This window comes from Sycon ciliatum, chromosome 4 (assembly GCF_964019385.1).
Source record: "Sycon ciliatum chromosome 4, ocSycCili1.1, whole genome shotgun sequence".
NCBI lineage: Eukaryota > Metazoa > Porifera > Calcarea > Leucosolenida > Sycettidae > Sycon > Sycon ciliatum.
The window spans coordinates 12,656,102-12,673,762 of record NC_088646.1 but is presented as its reverse complement, the minus strand read 5'-3'; the positions used below and the strand labels follow the sequence as shown (position 1 = coordinate 12,673,762).

Sequence of the window (17,661 nt, the reverse complement as noted above, 5' to 3'; positions counted from 1 at the left end):
TGCTTGTCAGTGGCATGATCTCTAACTTACATGCTTGTCAGTGGCATGATCTCTACATGCTTGTCAGTGGCATGATCTCTAACTTACATGCTTGTCAGTGGCATGATCTCTACATGCTTGTCAGTGGCATGATCTCTACATGCTTGTCAGTGGCATGATCTCTACATGCTTGTCAGTGGCATGATCTCTACATGCTTGTCAGTGGCATGATCTCTACATGCTTGTCAGTGGCATGATCTCTACATGCTTGTCAGTGGCATGATCTCTACATGCTTGTCAGTGGCATGATCTCACCTGGTGTTCTGCAGTGTTGACCTGCTCTACACCGATATGTTCATAGGGCTGTTCAGCTACTGGATCAAACATACCCAGAATCATACTGCATGAACACACACATGCACACACGCAAATGTACACACACTATTAATAAGACTATTGTACAATGTGCAGTGTGTTTGTGTGTGGGCGTGTGTGTGTGTGCGCGCACACGTGTTTGTGTGTGTGGGGGCATACGTGTACAAGTATGGCAATTGAGGGCGCAGCAAATACCAATGAAGTGAACTGTCTTCGGCACTTTTTGCAGTATTATTTAGTACTTTGCACATCTTATCTTTTGCCTGCCTATTGAAGAAATTAGCTCTGCATATTAGTGACGGTTGGAAAGTTACAAAATTCAATTTATCCCCAGCACGTGTCACCAGCCTGAGCTTGTGTCTCTTCTTCAAGGACGCTACGCCTCTACAGATCTGGAGTGCTTGGCCCTTTTGGAAGAAAGAAAAACGTCAATATGATATGGGACGGATGAGGCATGGAACCTCCTGGAAGTACCCGGGGATTGTGTGTGTGTGTGGGGGGGGGGGGGGGGCAGGAGCAGAGGAGACAAAACAAAAACCAAAAAATACGATCACGCCAGGATTCGAACCTGGAATCTCCTGATTCGTAGTCAGGCGCCTTATCCGTTGGGCCACGCGACCAGCTATGATAAGGGTAGCTGATCATGATCAGATGGAATTGCTTTCTAGTTTCTAGGCCGCACCAGGACCTACCGGAAACCAAACAAACGTCCCACAGCATAGTCCAGATCGCCTTCAGTGATGGTCTTCTTGTCCAATGCAGTCTACACAGTGACAGTCACAGTGCCAGAAACCAGCAATACCAGCAGCAACCAAGCGAATCAAGGAGTGATGACAGACAAGCGCCTACGTAAATTTCCTACACCAGAGAGTCCCACCAAGAATACGATCACTCAGTTGACCATTTTGTGACCGTCTAGTGATGCAAAGGGAAGCAAGAAAGAACAGGTTTGTGCTGGTTGTCCCAGAAAACCAAGTTTGATGGAGATAACGTTTCATACCAAAAGACCATCAAGTGAGTGGCTACCAGGGGGGAGTTTTCCAGAAGAGCATGTTCATGGACATTGCAAAAAAGTGCCTATGTACATACACATTAAATATTATGTCTGAAAGCGCCCCTTCTGCAGCATGGACGGTGAAATGCTGAGAGTGCATAGTGCGCAGGAGCTTTGATTATAGAGCAAAGTGCATGCGACAGATTGGATTCAACCTTTTCACTACGCGTGACGTACTATTAGTCTATTACATGATGTGCAGTGCCATTTTACTTCACATTACATACTATTGCATCAAGTGCAGTGTCATTGCATTAAGCATGACATAATAGTACTTTGAAGTATGTCGTGAAAGGACAGACAAGATAGTCAACTGGCGAAAGTGTGTGCTGTGCTGGATGACTCTGAGTCGCTGAACAGCACCTGTGGCAATGCGTAGGTGCCGTACATTGTTATAAACAAATTGAGAGTCGATCCGTGCTTGTACACAGAAGTTGCACGTGAGTTTCAACGGGATGCAAATTGCAGCATTTTCTAGATGGCTCATAGGCACAGACATAGACACAGTTCACAGTTCAAAGTTTATCAGGATTTTTGAAATTTAGCCAACTATTACTTGGCCTCCACGGTGGATGACGTTTCGTGTGGATCCGTGCTCAAATGGTAAAGTAAAAAATACGGTACACCAAACCTATGAATATAGTATTTGATGCATTGGGGCTCCTTGTGTACTAGTTTGTGTGTGAAGTGCGAGGGTACAGTGAGGCCTGAGTTCCATTAACCTGCGCAGTTTCGCAGTCTGAAAAGAATGTTGAACGGTCGCCGCTTGGAGGACGACTACACAATAGCGTAGTGGCTAGAGCATCCCAGGTTGCTGGTTCAAGTCCTGGTGGTGACAGTCAGCTGTTTCTCCAGACTTTTCTCCCTTTTCAGTTCCTCAAACTTATGAATACCCGTACAGCATACCTGAGTATTGCCTGGGTAGAATCCACCACAGAATACCTGTACAGCATACCTGAGTATTGCCTGGGTAGAATCCACCACAGTCAAGATCACAACCACCATGGAGTCCTGCAGCGACCGTATCCTCAGGTGTCTTTGTGTACCTATAGGGATAACCAAACACAGCAGTGTCATGTGGCAACAGATGGTGGCAGCAGTGCATGTAGAACAGTAGAAGACGATCAAAAAACAACCCCATGCCTGTGCCAGCTCTCAACCCAGTCAGCACCACAACTCCTACTGTCTCTACAAAAGCAAAAAGGTAAGCTGTGTCAATATTTATTTTCTTCAAATGTTTCTCCTTTCAACACCCCCACCTGATGAATAAGCTGTAATCACACACTGTCACATGAATCCATTCATGAAGGAAGCTGAACACATTGGTATGGCCACAACTAAGGAACAGATGAACTGGCTTACTGATGTGCATGCATTATGTTGCCGATGGCGCCACAATCACTGACCTTCCGTCACAACAAGGAGGATTATGATTGTAACATGTACAGAGACATAAACATCCACACACATTCACACAAGCCCAGGTACATGTGCACACACACACACACATACACATAACCATGCATGCCCGTATGGACGCATCCAAAACACACACACACGCACGCACGCGCAAACGCACACACACACACAGGAAACTCAGCACAATCGGCTTACTGGTGTGCTGACATTATTCTCTGGATTGCTCCACAGTCACTAACCTTCCATCATGCAGGAACAGCAACACATGCACATGAATAAAATACAAGTCAGAGACAGGTGGTCATGGAAGAAAGAGCTCAAAATAAACTGTTGAGCAGTGGAGTATTCCCCAACCCCCACCTTCATGAAAAAACGACAGAGAGAGAGAGGGAGGGAGAGAGAGAGAGAGAGAGAGAGAGAGAGAGTGAGAGAGAGAGAGAGAGTGAGAGAGAGTTCACTACACAACACCATGCACTATACGAAACATACCATGTAGCCACGGAAGCCAAACTGGCCACGCGCCATCTCGTTCATGATGAAGTTGTTTGCACAGCTCGGTACACCGTTGACTGCATTGTAGCTGGGCAAGAGGTTATCCAACATGTACAGGTAAAGAATGTTACTCGTGTATTCATGATATAGATGACATTGAACATGCATTCTTCTCAACTCACATTACAAAGAAACGAGCAAATTCACCCCACGAATGTGAAAGCAGAAGGTCTCAGACGATATTTCCCATAGTACATGTATTAGTATCCCAGTTCTAACAGTGGAATGAATCCAAGTTCCAACAGTGGAATGAATCCCAGTTCCAACAGTGGAATGTATCCCAGTTCCAACAGTGGAATGTATCCCAGTTCCAACAGTGGAATGAATCCCAGTTCCAACAGTGGAATGAATCCCAGTTCCAACAGTGGAATGAATCCCAGTTCCAACAGTGGAATGTATCCCAGTTCCAACAGTGGAATGTATCCCAGTTCCAACAGTGGAATGTATCCCAGTTCCAACAGTGGAATGTATCCCAGTTCCAACAGTGGAATGTATCCCAGTTCCAACAGTGGAATGAATCCCAGTTCCAACAGTGGAATGAATCCCAGTTCCAACAGTGGAATGTATCCCAGTTCCAACAGTGGAATGTATCCCAGTTCCAACAGTGGAATGAATCCCAGTTCCAACAGTGGAATGAATCCCAGTTCCAACAGTGGAATGAATCCCAGTTCCAACAGTGGAATGTATCCCAGTTCCAACACAGGAATGTATCCCAGTTCCAACAGTGGAATGTATCCCAGTTCCAACAGTGGAATGTATCCCAGTTCCAACAGTGGAATGTATCCCAGTTCCAACAGTGGAATGAATCCCAGTTCCAACAGTGGAATGAATCCCAGTTCCAACAGTGGAATGTATCCCAGTTCCAACAGTGGAATGTATCCCAGTTCCAACAGTGGAATGTATCCCAGTTCCAACAGTGGAATGTATCCCAGTTCCAACAGTGGAATGTATCCCAGTTCTAACAGTGGAATGAATCCCAGTTCCAACAGTGGAATGTATCCCAGTTCCAACAGTGGAATGTATCCAAGTTCCAACAGTGGAATATATCCCAGTTGCAACAGTGGAATGTATCCCAGTTCCAACAGTGGAATGAATCCCAGTTCCAACAGTGGAATGTATCCCAGTTCCAACAGTGGAATGAATCCCAGTTCCAACAGTGGAATGAATCCCAGTTCCAACAGTGGAATGTATCCCAGTTCAAACAGTGGAATGAATCCCAGTTCCAACAGTGGAATGAATCCCAGTTCCAACAGTGGAATGAATCCCAGTTCCAACAGTGGAATGAATCCCAGTTCCAACAGTGGAATGAATCCCAGTTCCAACAGTGGAATGTATCCCAGTTCCAACAGTGGAATGTATCCCAGTTCCAACAGTGGAATGAATCCCAGTTCCAACAGTGGAATGAATCCCAGTTCCAACAGTGGAATGTATCCCAGTTCCAACAGTGGAATGAATCCCAGTTCCAACAGTGGAATGTATCCCAGTTCCAACAGTGGAATGAATCCCAGTTCCAACAGTTGAATGAATCCCAGTTCCAACAGTGGAATGAATCCCAGTTCCAACAGTGGAATGAATCCCAGTTCCAACAGTGGAATGAATCCCAGTTCCAACAGTGGAATGTATCCCAGTTCCAACAGTGGAATGTATCCCAGTTCCAACAGTGGAATGAATCCCAGTTCCAACAGTGGAATGAATCCCAGTTCCAACAGTGGAATGTATCCCAGTTCCAACAGTGGAATGAATCCCAGTTCCAACAGTGGAATGTATCCCAGTTCCAACAGTGGAATGTATCCCAGTTCCAACAGTGGAATGAATCCCAGTTCCAACAGTGGTATGTATCCCAGTTCCAACAGTGGAATGAATCCCAGTTCCAACAGTGGAATGTATCCCAGTTCCAACAGTGGAATGTATCCCAGTTCCAACAGTGGAATGAATCCCAGTTCCAACAGTGGAATGTATCCCAGTTCCAACAGTGGAATGTATCCCAGTTCCAACAGTGGAATGTATCCCAGTTCCAACAGTGGAATGTATCCCAGTTCCAACAGTGGAATGAATCCCAGTTCCAACAGTGGAATGTATCCCAGTTCCAACAGTGGAATGTATCCCAGTTCCAACAGTGGAATGTATCCCAGTTCCAACAGTGGAATGTATCCCAGTTCCAACAGTGGAATGTATCCCAGTTCCAACAGTGGAATGTATCCCAGTTCCAACAGTGGAATGTATCCCAGTTCCAACAGTGGAATGTATCCCAGTTCTAACAGTGGAATGAATCCCAGTTCCAACAGTGGAATGTATCCCAGTTCCAACAGTGGAATGAATCCCAGTTCCAACAGTGGAATGTATCCCAGTTCCAACAGTGGAATGAATCCCAGTTCCAACAGTGGTATGTATCCCAGTTCCAACAGTGGAATGAATCCCAGTTCCAACAGTGGAATGTATCCCAGTTCCAACAGTGGAATGTATCCCAGTTCCAACAGTGGAATGTATCCCAGTTCCAACAGTGGAATGAATCCCAGTTCCAACAGTGGAATGTATCCCAGTTCCAACAGTGGAATGTATCCCAGTTCCAACAGTGGAATGTATCCCAGTTCCAACAGTGGAATGTATCCCAGTTCCAACAGTGGAATGTATCCCAGTTCCAACAGTGGAATGAATCCCAGTTCCAACAGTGGAATGTATCCCAGTTCCAACAGTGGAATGTATCCCAGTTCCAACAGTGGAATGTATCCCAGTTCCAACAGTGGAATGTATCCCAGTTCCAACAGTGGAATGTATCCCAGTTCCAACAGTGGAATGTATCCCAGTTCCAACAGTGGAATGTATCCCAGTTCCAACAGTGGAATGAATCCCAGTTCCAACAGTGGAATGTATCCCAGTTCCAACAGTGGAATGTATCCCAGTTCCAACAGTGGAATGAATCCCAGTTCCAACAGTGGAATGAATCCCAGTTCCAACAGTGGAATGTATCCCAGTTCCAACAGTGGAATGTATCCCAGTTCCAACAGTGGAATGAATCCCAGTTCCAACAGTGGAATGTATCCCAGTTCTAACAGTGGAATGAATCCCAGTTCCAACAGTGGAACGAATCCCAGTTCCAACAGTGGAATGAATCCCAGTTTCAACAGTGGAATGTATCCCAGTTCCAACAGTGGAATGTATCCCAGTTCCAACAGTGGAATGAATCCCAGTTCCAACAGTGGAATGAATCCCAGTTCCAACAGTGGAATGAATCCCAGTTCCAACAGTGGAATGAATCCCAGTTCCAACAGTGGAATGTATCCCAGTTCCAACAGTGGAATGTATCCCAGTTCCAACAGTGGAATGAATCCCAGTTCCAACAGTGGAATGTATCCCAGTTCCAACAGTGGAATGTATCCCAGTTCCAACAGTGGAATGTATCCCAGTTCCAACAGTGGAATGAATCCCAGTTCCAACAGTGGAATGTATCCCAGTTCTAACAGTGGAACGAATCCCAGTTCCAACAGTGGAATGAATCCCAGTTCCAACAGTGGAATGAATCCCAGTTCCAACAGTGGAATGAATCCCAGTTCCAACAGTGGAATGAATCCCAGTTCCAACAGTGGAATGAATCCCAGTTCTAACAGTGGAATGAATCCCAGTTCCAACAGTGGAATGTATCCCAGTTCCAACAGTGGAATGTATCCCAGTTCCAACAGTGGAATGAATCCCAGTTCCAACAGTGGAATGAATCCCAGTTCCAACAGTGGAATGAATCCCAGTTCCAACAGTGGAATGTATCCCAGTTCCAACAGTGGAATGTATCCCAGTTCCAACAGTGGAATGAATCCCAGTTCCAACAGTGGAATGAATCCCAGTTCCAACAGTGGAATGAATCCCAGTTCCAACAGTGGAATGTATCCCAGTTCCAACAGTGGAATGTATCCCAGTTCCAACAGTGGAATGAATCCCAGTTCCAACAGTGGAATGTATCCCAGTTCCAACAGTGGAATGTATCCCAGTTCCAACAGTGGAATGAATCCCAGTTCCAACAGTGGAATGTATCCCAGTTCTAACAGTGGAATGAATCCCAGTTCCAACAGTGGAATGAATCCCAGTTCCAACAGTGGAATGAATCCCAGTTCCAACAGTGGAATGAATCCCAGTTCCAACAGTGGAATGAATCCCAGTTCCAACAGTGGAATGAATCCCAGTTCCAACAGTGGAATGTATCCCAGTTCCAACAGTGGAATGTATCCCAGTTCCAACAGTGGAATGAATCCCAGTTCCAACAGTAGAATGAATCCCAGTTCCAACAGTGGAATGAATCCCAGTTCCAACAGTGGAATGTATCCCAGTTCCAACAGTGGAATGTATCCCAGTTCCAACAGTGGAATGAATCCCAGTTCCAACAGTGGAATGAATCCCAGTTCCAACAGTGGAATGAATCCCAGTTCCAACAGTGGAATGAATCCCAGTTCCAACAGTGGAATGAATCCCAGTTCCAACAGTGGAATGAATCCCAGTTCCAACAGTGGAATGAATCTGAAAGGTAACAAACTATCCAGGGAATCCATTCTGTAGGACATCTCACGCATTTTCAAAACATTTGACGATTTCCGCGAGACCCCGTCAGACTGAGGTCTCCTCATCCGTAGAAACACCACCATCCTCAAGGATCAAGGCGCAACTGCAGCTACTCCTCACATGCGCGCACGCGTGCTTTTTAACGGAGAATGGCATTTCTATTTGGTCCGTGGATGGGTACATACCTACACATGATGCTTCCAGCAAGTGGTGAGCATGCTTGGAACGCGGGGAAATAGGACTGTAAGCACACAGCATACACCACACCGCACACAATACACGGCACACAGCATACAATACATGATGTACATGTCCATGTACAGTGCAATCGGGGACTCAATAAAAGAGAAATTTCTAAACAAGATCGATGGTCATATTCCTGCTCCAGTGTGTTCTCGGGTTCGATGGCCTTCAGCCTCTGCCGCTACTGATGGGTTACCGTACAGCTGCACGGAGGAAAACAACACATGGCTCTAATGTCCGGACACTCCTGAATTCTTGAACTGCAGACACTGCTGAGAGAGTACTGTATGGAAACCATACTATGTATACCAAACAGGGAAGGAACCACACAAAATGCAAACATCTCAACATTGAAACTATTTTCAAAAGCCACAGAATCATATTGAATTATTGCACCGTCAGCCTTCACAATTGGAACAATTGTTAATACACATTGAGGGTATCTTCAGATTGCGGTAGAGAAACATTCATATGAAACATGAGCTGGTTTTAGAGGACTCACCTCGACAAAGTCTTGGTCACTGACGTTAGCATTGAAGTGGAAGCGATCAACATGATTCCAGTTCTCAAGATCTAAAATAGAATAAAAACAGAGTCAGCCAAAAATATCACATTGTCAACACAATTCAACCACGGTCATGCGAGCCAGTTGCAGCAGCAGTAGGCGATTGTTAGGTACTTGTCAGACAGGAGTAAGAATGTGACAAATGTTGGACATAATAGAAATCGGCTGATCGATAATCTCACCATAAGCAGCATAGTGCTTGCAAGTCGCAACAACCTTGAAATACCTGGGAAAGGAAGAACAGGCAGAGAATGAAAGGCTGAGCATATACTAGTACAATATGCACATGGAACCCAACGTTCCTGCATGTCTATTTTCTACACTCATGAAGTAACGAGCATGTTCAACTTGGTTCACACAAGCCCATGCAATCGACTCCGAAAGGCATCAACGACGGGCCCAGCTTCGGTCAGCCCGGTGCCAGGCGAAGAAGATTATGTGCATACGGCCTGAGGACGAATTAGAGCACAACACCACTATAAAGTAGCACAAGTTACACAAAAATGCTACAACAGGAATGCAAATTGAAGCGTGAATTCTTTTTATTGCCTGTAGTTTATGGGGTAGCAGGCATCTTTATATGCTGGCCATGCAGCGTTATCTCTGACTGCGGGGAAGAGTTGAGAACGAGTCAACTCGCACTGCCCTGCCCTCCAGCGAGGAGGATGGTAAAAACTCATTCTAGTGCACACCTACTTCAACGTAACCACAATCACTGATTTGTCAAAACGAGTGCTGATACTACCATGACTACTAACCGAGTGTCATATCCAAACTGCATGCCATTGACAAAGTTCTTGGCGTACTCGGACGTCAAGAAGGGATCTGAAACGACAGCATTGTTGAACATAAATGGCAACTTAGGTTATGAACATGACAAAGACAAACGTGATTTTAATCTGTTGCACAATGCAAGGCAAAGATTCAAACCTTGACCTTTAGCATCACCTCTATTTTTAAACCTTGAAAGGTAAAAATAGCACAGAAACAGATCACATCATAGTGCAGGGCTCACACTCATTTCACTAATCATGATACCATCAGATAATTCTGTGTTCTCAGAGAGCAAATCAGTGCCGGCGGTAGCTTCAGCCCTCACCAACGTGCGCTCGGGCGCGGAGCATGCTCCGAATTGTCCTTCTACGATGACAACTACAGCTATGGACAATGTGTCATGTGACGAGTTTGCGGGAGGCGCTAAGCTACCTGCCAGCGTGCTGCACGTGCCAGAGGAGACCATTAGGATTTTTTTACGGGTGGAATACGTTGAGCTGGCCACCCTGCTCCCCTGCCGTTCAGCCCACATGGAGGTGGCGACCAAACGGTTCAAAATTGACCAAACAGAGCGCAATGAACTTGTCCTTTCGAGTCCCTCCTCCAGCACGAGGAAATTAAAATCCATCATCGACTACTGGGGTGAAGCCTGGTCGATTTCAGCACCATTGTGTAACATGCCGCAGATGGTGAATGGTCTCATGCAGCACCAGCCTGCGATCACGCGAGGGGGGGGGGGGAGTGATTACTGCTGGTTGGGCAGGACTAGCATTGGTTGGTTTAGAAACGAAGCATCTAATCAACATGTACATTCTATCTAGGTACAGCAGTGCATTCAGCACCACGTTGGCAATCAGTTTGGAAAAATATCAACCACTAGTACCGCCCTGTTAAATATAAATGCTTCCGTCTCATAGACATAGTGACGTGTCCGCTACTACACCCTAGAAAAGCAGGTCTTACGTGCACATACAACAGGTTACAGCATTCATAGAGTGTACACAGGATGCTGACCTTCACCCGGTGTCTCTTGGCCTCTGCCCCAGCGTGGATCACTGTAGAAGTACAACGGGCAGAAGGCAACAGTACAACACATTACAACTCTCCACAATTCAGAAGAGGCTAATTGTTCACGGCGAAAATCAGACACCAGCGAAACGTCGCTATAACATGCCAACCAATAGGGTCTTGCACCACAACTACACGGCTTCTACAGGCAGATAGCCGCACATGTCATTGTGTTCAGCCTACACACTGTACTACGTAAGGCAGAGTCTGAAACAGTCAGAATGGCTGCGTACTGAAGAGGGCTGAGAAGACCTGCACTGATACACACACTGTGCACAACTCAGACAACTCACCGGTAGATGTTAATGTTGGGTGCAAAATAGGTCAGTCCAGCATGGCCAACATTAGCGAAGGCTCTTGCTTCAGTAGAAATCACACCACCCATCACCTTAACCATGGTCCTGTAGCAGTACAGATTATCACATACACACATGCTGACATAGTATGATACATACCGTACTTCCCCACATATAAGGGCATGGGCTTACAAGTGAAAATTTGCCACAAAAAAGATTTTTTGCGGTGTGAACATGTTCAGGTAGAAGCCCATGCGCTTATATGTGCAATAACGGTTTGTCTGTGTCCTAAACAACGGTGTTATCACAATGCTTAGCAGTATATTCAGCTTCCAGGTGTTTCACCAATAGTGTTCACATATAAGCGCATGCACTTCTGTCCGGACATAAGCACATGCGCTTATATGTGCGGAAGTGCGGTACATACATACATGGCTTGCTGTTTACAGCATTGGGTATTATGCTCCTCAGCTTTCGTCTTGTTGAGCACTCTCGGTAGGCTGCTCTAGTACAGCTGCACTACGCATTGCCCGCTACTTTTCGTAGTTAGAGCACTCTGGCGCTAGAGCGACGAGCTATCTTAATGTCTGTGGTGCCTCCTTTGCACCATGGCTGGTAACTCGGCTTGCTTAAAGCTCGTAGCTGTACTGATGAGGCCTTTATAGCCGAAACAGCTTGCTGTCTACAGCACTGGGTACATACATACATACATACATACATACATACATACATACATACATACATACATACATACATACATACATACATACATACATACATACATTGACACCGGCAAGTGAGAAGTGTATAAAGAGAGCAAATTCAATACCAACACATTCATGCTCTGCCGTGCATGTGCTGGTACAGTGCGGACAGTAAAACAGCCCCTGATCATTGGTACTGGATACGCATTCAGGTGAGACATAGGTAGTAGTGTGGGGAACCGGGTGGGATATATCAAAGCAACAACGTGAATAGAAACCATTAAGTACCAGCAGCAGCAGCAGCAGCAGCAGCAGTGCCAGCAGCAGTGCCAGCACCAGCAGCAGCACAACCATAATGTGGCATAACAGCATACTTATTGAATGTTGCTCCGAGGTTGATGACTTGTGGGAATGAGGTGGCATACGGTGTCTGCAGGAAGAACACCACAAGTGCAGTCAACATGTAACCTTGATGCTTGAAGTAAGATGCACGGCTAACAGTGCTGAAATAATATACAAGTATCAACATATGACTTGCATGTGGACATTCCACACAGCAAAATGCATCCAAAATACACCATAGGAGCTCGACAACAGCAGCAAATGAGCTAGTGCACGTCAGTAAACACAACATGCAGGAGGATGACTAGAGCACAATACTGTGTGCTGCACAAGAAGACAGTGAACAGTGAGCAGCAATAGTATCAGCGTACCGGTGCTCCAAAGTGCACACCGGGGGAGCCAGCCACACCATGCAAACCCTCGGACCACCTAGACGATCACACAATACACATTATAGCAACACAGCAACACCCACCGACATAACAATACGGTGAACACACACACGCAGGCACGTACACACACCCACCCACAAACACACACACACACACACAAACAAACGCACAGACAAACACACAACATATTGTCTCTATACCAAGCTAACACAACCAGACGGTGCTCTATCATTCAACATGTACATGTACATACCGGATTGCTAAAGGAAACACCGGGTGATCTAGCAACTCCATGCAATCCCTCAGACCACCTGATCAACAATAACACATAGCCTGGTCTCAAAACGCATCAAATCAGCAGCTTTTTTAAATCAGCAGCTTTCTCAAATCAGCAGCTTTCTTATATCAGCAGATGCCCGCTGGATGGGTGGTTTTCTATCTGCAAGAGTGCGTCAATATGTGCTACCAGTAATAAAACAGAAAAGACCAAGGAATGGAGAAAGAGGAGTTATTTGTGTTCAATAAGCCAGCTGCTGCTCGAGTTCTTATTCCCGCTCAACTCACATTCCCTAATTTCCCCTGTCCTGAGCGCATTGATCAGCACACTTACACATGCCAGTATACACATGCACGAACACACACAAACACATATACGTGCACGTGTGTGCACACTACACACACACACTCATACATACACATAAATGACATAATAATATACAAACACATGGATGCCCTCCCCCTGAGCGCACATTCACTCACGCACACATACTCACACATACACATGCCCACACGGAAAAGACGAGAGACAAACTAACCACTGGTATGCTGGGATTTGAAGACGATCAATGGACTTAGCTCCTGTTCCCAGCTGACTAATCTTCTCAGCTACTTGCATGCGCTCCATCAGGTCTATTGCAGCAGCACAGCATGAGTTGAGATAAAGAGATTACGTTTAATTGCTACTTTGCCACAACGACAGAGACTTGCAGGTAGATTGTCGGTTTCTTACATTTGCTTTGATCCTGTACTCTACAACTTCAAAATCTGTACAACCATACATTAATCGGCTACAGCAGTGACCGCTTTAACGCACTCCCCGAATCAATTCACACTAATCATATCCCAATTCATTTCGCCAGGAGTTACTTTTATAACACATACATTCACCTTGGGCATCCTGTAAGAAGACCTTAGTAGGGCCTGTTGGTAATTCCCCGGTAAAATAACAAAATACAATACAAAAATACAAAATATCACTGACACCAATTGTGCCACCCTCACCTGTCACACGTTCAACAAGATCAAGGGAGTCATTGCTGCAAATTCAAAACAAACAAGCATGACAGAGGTGAGAGAAATCAGAGGGATGATAAATTGATCCGAATGGCCGAAATCTTGTGTAACTCAACTTATAATGACTGATGTATCAATACTCTGGTGCCAAAACAAATACCGTATTGGTCACACACACACACACACACACACACACACACACACACACACACACACACACACACACACACACACACACACACACACACACACACACACACACACACACACACACACGCGCGCGCACGCGCACGCATACACACACACGCACGCACGCACACACACACGCACGCACACACGCACACACTTGTACTTGTACTTGCTCACTGCCAAAACTGGTCACGTGGGTCTCCCCGGGAGAGGGGAGAGAGACTCAAAAGGAATCTTGGAAAGATGACTCAATTGGCCATTGAACCACCCAACGGCCGACACCCCCTGAAATCCCCAAACTAGGGTGGACTTGAAATGATCCCACTTATGGGCTCACCACACCTCAGTAAGTGGGTGAGGACAAGGAGCAGAAAAAGGATTGACGGCATCAGGGTATCCGTCCCGGGATCCAACTGCAGGTACCCCTGCCCCCAGTGAAGGTAATACTTGGTACTAGTGTGGGTGGCTAAATCAGAGTGGATTTGATATAAGCTTCACTAGCACCATTGATTACACAAGAGTTAATCTAGCCAGAAGCAGTCCATGGTTAACAGGTATGTATACTTCAAACAGAAAGTATATGAACCCTGCACACGCACACACACACACACACACACACGCACGCACGCACGCACGCACGCACACACACACACATACACACACACATCATTGAAATTCCCATGTCGCTCATTACCAGTATTTGTAGGTATTGAATGGTGCATTGTCGCATGGTGTCTGAGTGGCATCCAAGCAAAGACCAGGCAAGGTAGAAGGCTGTACATTCCGACCACTTCTAACCCACTATTGCAGCGAGAAGAGAAACAACAACCACAGCAGCCACAGTAACATCCATAAGTGAAACAGTAAGACAAACGTACACATGGCATGCACATACATGCAATCATGCACACACGCACGCACACACACACACACACGTGCACGAACGTGTGCGCACTACAGCCACAAGAATCATGTATGATCATGGGCTGCCCTGACATACAGGACCACCCATGCAAGTGCCACCAAAAGACTGTGCTAACGTTAACAGCTACATGCCAAATACAATGTACTGCCATGCTAGCACAGTGTACTATGTTACAAGTACTGCTATGCTCCACCACACTGCCATGATCTATGCTAGGTAAAGAAACGTAACATCATGATCACATAATTATATGATATATCCGCAAGGCTCGGCACAATTCAACACAATACCTGTTGCTCTTTCTTGCCATTGCATTCTTCCACCTAATGTTCAAGGGTAACAAACAAATGCGCAGTACATAAACATGTGCACAAACATACGCACACACACACACACACACACACACACACACACACACACACACACACACACACACACACACACACACACACACACAACACACACAAACACACTTGTACTTGTACTTGTACTTGCTCACTGCCAAAACTGGTCACGTGGGTCTCCCCGGGAGAGGGGAGAGAGACTCCAAAGGAATCTTGGAAAGATGACTCAATTGGCCATTGAACCACCCAACGGCCGACACCCCCTGAAATCCCCAAACTAGGGTGGACTTGAAATGATCCCACTTATGGGCTCACCACACCTCAGTAAGTGGGTGAGGACAAGGTGCAGAAAAAGGATTGACGGCATCAGGGTATCCGTCCCGGGATCCAACTGCAGTTACCCCTGCCCCCAGTGAAGGTAATACTTGGTACTAGTGTGGGTGGCTAAATCAGACACAAACACACAAACACACACACAAACACACACAGCACCCCACAATAATATATAGCTGCTATTGGGCTCACAGTAAAGGGTCACAAGTATTTCAAAAAAGGGATGGTCTTCCCAGTTTCCAAGCACCTATCACGAGGATTCATAAAGAGTTGATGCAAGGCTTCGACTTCGAAACCCTTTCCCGATGTCACCCATATACCATCCCCATCACTGCATTCTTTACAGTGTACATATCTCTCCGCCAACATTTTCATTCTCACATAATTCTCACATACTTCTGAAGTACATGTGTTACACCCTGGAGATTCCCGTGATAGGCATCTATTTGCCTTTGGAAAAGCAATCAAATAAAATGAAAATGAAATGACATAGCCATGTACAATGTAGCAGTGTTCTGTCTGTAGCATTGATATTGTATAAATGCTGCACAACAAAGGCAAGAGGATGAAGTCGACACCTCCTTACCGTTAGTGAGAGAACACCGTCGGCGCTTGGTGCCTGCAAGCAGTACTTGTTAGATGGATCGGAGATTTGCTGGGAGTCAGCCTTGTGCGTCAACTATAAACACAGTGGACAAAAACACACACGTCCGCTCAAAGCACATCCGAACTCACTTCTTATTGTTGCTGCTTCAACATACTCCCTCATTTATATAAAATGGAATTCATCCCATGGCTGACGATGACGATTGTAGAGAAGATGTCCGACAAGAATCCCAACCAACATTACCTGGTAAGAGGATGGTCCCTCTAGGAGGAACATGCCTCCGTCCTGGCGCAAGTGAACACATTTTTGATTGTGAGTCAAGCATGTGTTGTCCTCCCATCCCTGGCTGGCTGCTGTATCATCACACTGCCACAGCATCACACTGCCATACACGTCATGTATATACAAGGCACGCACACGTATGCACGCACACACATGCACACACATGCACGCACACACACACACACACACACACACACACACGTGCGCACACACCACACACGCACGCACGCACCACACACACACACGCACACGCATACACACGCACGCATCATTTTGATCAACGGATGTGTTGATTTGCATTGCCTGCTACATCCGTAAAGAGGAGTCAAGCTACGCAACCGAAGTTCAGAAATGTATGCAGAAACACTATACTGCAGGTCCTCGACAGGTATTGCCAACTTTACTTCCAAATTTCCCAGCACACACTGGAGTCGCGTAAGACATTAGATCACCCACGTTCTGCCGGGCTTGCTCGCTGAATCTCGACCTCATACCCAGCCCTCGGTGCTGGCCGCTCGATCAAGATTCAGCCAGCGAGCCCTCCACTGCTCCAGGACGACTGTGCAGGATCCTATATAATCATGACTCTGGAGTTGAAATAACAGCAGCTGCTGTAAACCCGGAATCGTTTGCGCCCATTTTAGTTTGCGAATTGCGATGACAGACCATTTTGCGCCTGCAAACATTTGCGATTGGAGTCAATTTGATGATTGACTCGAGTCTACAGGTTCACGCTTTGCGCCCACTTACTTTCGCGATTTCACCCCATCGTGAAAATCGCAAACGTTACAGGGTCGCAAAGGTTTCTGGGTTTACAGTTGTTGTGCCCATGATAACAGCTAGCCTAGCAGCTAAGTGAGTGCCAATAACCCTGACACCTTTCCATTTCCACATTAATGTCATTCACAAATACAGGTAATGCTTTAGTATGTTCAACTGGCAGTACATGTGCAGCGGACTCCACAATTATTAATTTCAGGTGCTTGAGCAAATCTGCCGAATTACTTGACGACTCACTTGTGAATGCCAGCCAAGGCCACGTGAGCGACACTCAACAACAAGATGACTGAAACCTTCATCATCGTGTTGCAATCCGTACTTCCCAGTCAGAGGACGAAATTATTCCCAAACTATGACGACCAGTAAATAAAAGTTTCTGAGCCTCGTATCTTTACTGCGTCAAGTAATATTATTGCTTTTCCAATCATAGGTGGGAAGACTGTCATGTCGTGCTGGTTGGATCGGGCACGCCTCTACTATACCTCTGCCTCTGGCAGTCTGGTGGGTAGTCTGGGTTGTCCTAGCGATGATCATCGGACTGTGTACGTGTTGCTGACATAGCCAGAAAATCATTCGCAACACTGCAAGCAACAGGCAAGC

At 46.0% G+C, this 17,661-nt stretch overlaps 1 protein-coding gene and 1 non-coding gene across 5 annotated transcripts in view; both read right to left on the bottom strand.

Moving 5' to 3' along the window:
- The window catches only part of LOC135814545 (uncharacterized), a 30,340-nt gene that overhangs the window by 11,341 nt on the left and 1,338 nt on the right, over positions 1-17,661 (bottom strand). The window contains exons 2-21 of one of the 4 annotated variants that reach the window (XM_065327676.1): positions 17,299-17,642; positions 16,243-16,381; positions 15,979-16,071; positions 15,006-15,038; positions 14,485-14,591; positions 13,590-13,624; positions 13,124-13,217; positions 12,562-12,619; positions 11,949-12,004; positions 10,868-10,975; positions 10,521-10,561; positions 9,491-9,557; positions 8,915-8,958; positions 8,670-8,740; positions 8,110-8,165; positions 3,317-3,407; positions 3,023-3,066; positions 2,364-2,454; positions 1,047-1,117; positions 295-379 (exon numbers count right to left, since the gene is read on the bottom strand). In XM_065327676.1, coding sequence (XP_065183748.1) covers positions 295-379; positions 1,047-1,117; positions 2,364-2,454; positions 3,023-3,066; positions 3,317-3,407; positions 8,110-8,165; positions 8,670-8,740; positions 8,915-8,958; positions 9,491-9,557; positions 10,521-10,561; positions 10,868-10,975; positions 11,949-12,004; positions 12,562-12,619; positions 13,124-13,217; positions 13,590-13,624; positions 14,485-14,591; positions 15,006-15,038; positions 15,979-16,071; positions 16,243-16,381; positions 17,299-17,363 — 1,449 coding nt within the window. In that variant the 5' untranslated portion in view covers positions 17,364-17,642. Of the gene's footprint in view, positions 1-294; positions 380-1,046; positions 1,118-2,363; positions 2,455-2,770; positions 2,815-3,022; positions 3,067-3,316; positions 3,408-8,109; positions 8,166-8,669; positions 8,741-8,914; positions 8,959-9,490; positions 9,558-10,520; positions 10,562-10,867; positions 10,976-11,948; positions 12,005-12,287; positions 12,346-12,561; positions 12,620-13,123; positions 13,218-13,589; positions 13,625-14,484; positions 14,592-15,005; positions 15,039-15,978; positions 16,072-16,242; positions 16,382-17,298; positions 17,643-17,661 lie in introns of all 4 variants that reach the window. The other 3 variants (XM_065327678.1, XM_065327675.1, XM_065327677.1) reach the window with 3 other exon arrangements.
- Trnar-acg (transfer RNA arginine (anticodon ACG)) lies at positions 902-974 on the bottom strand. The gene has a single exon. It is a non-coding gene; the product is annotated as a tRNA-Arg (tRNA).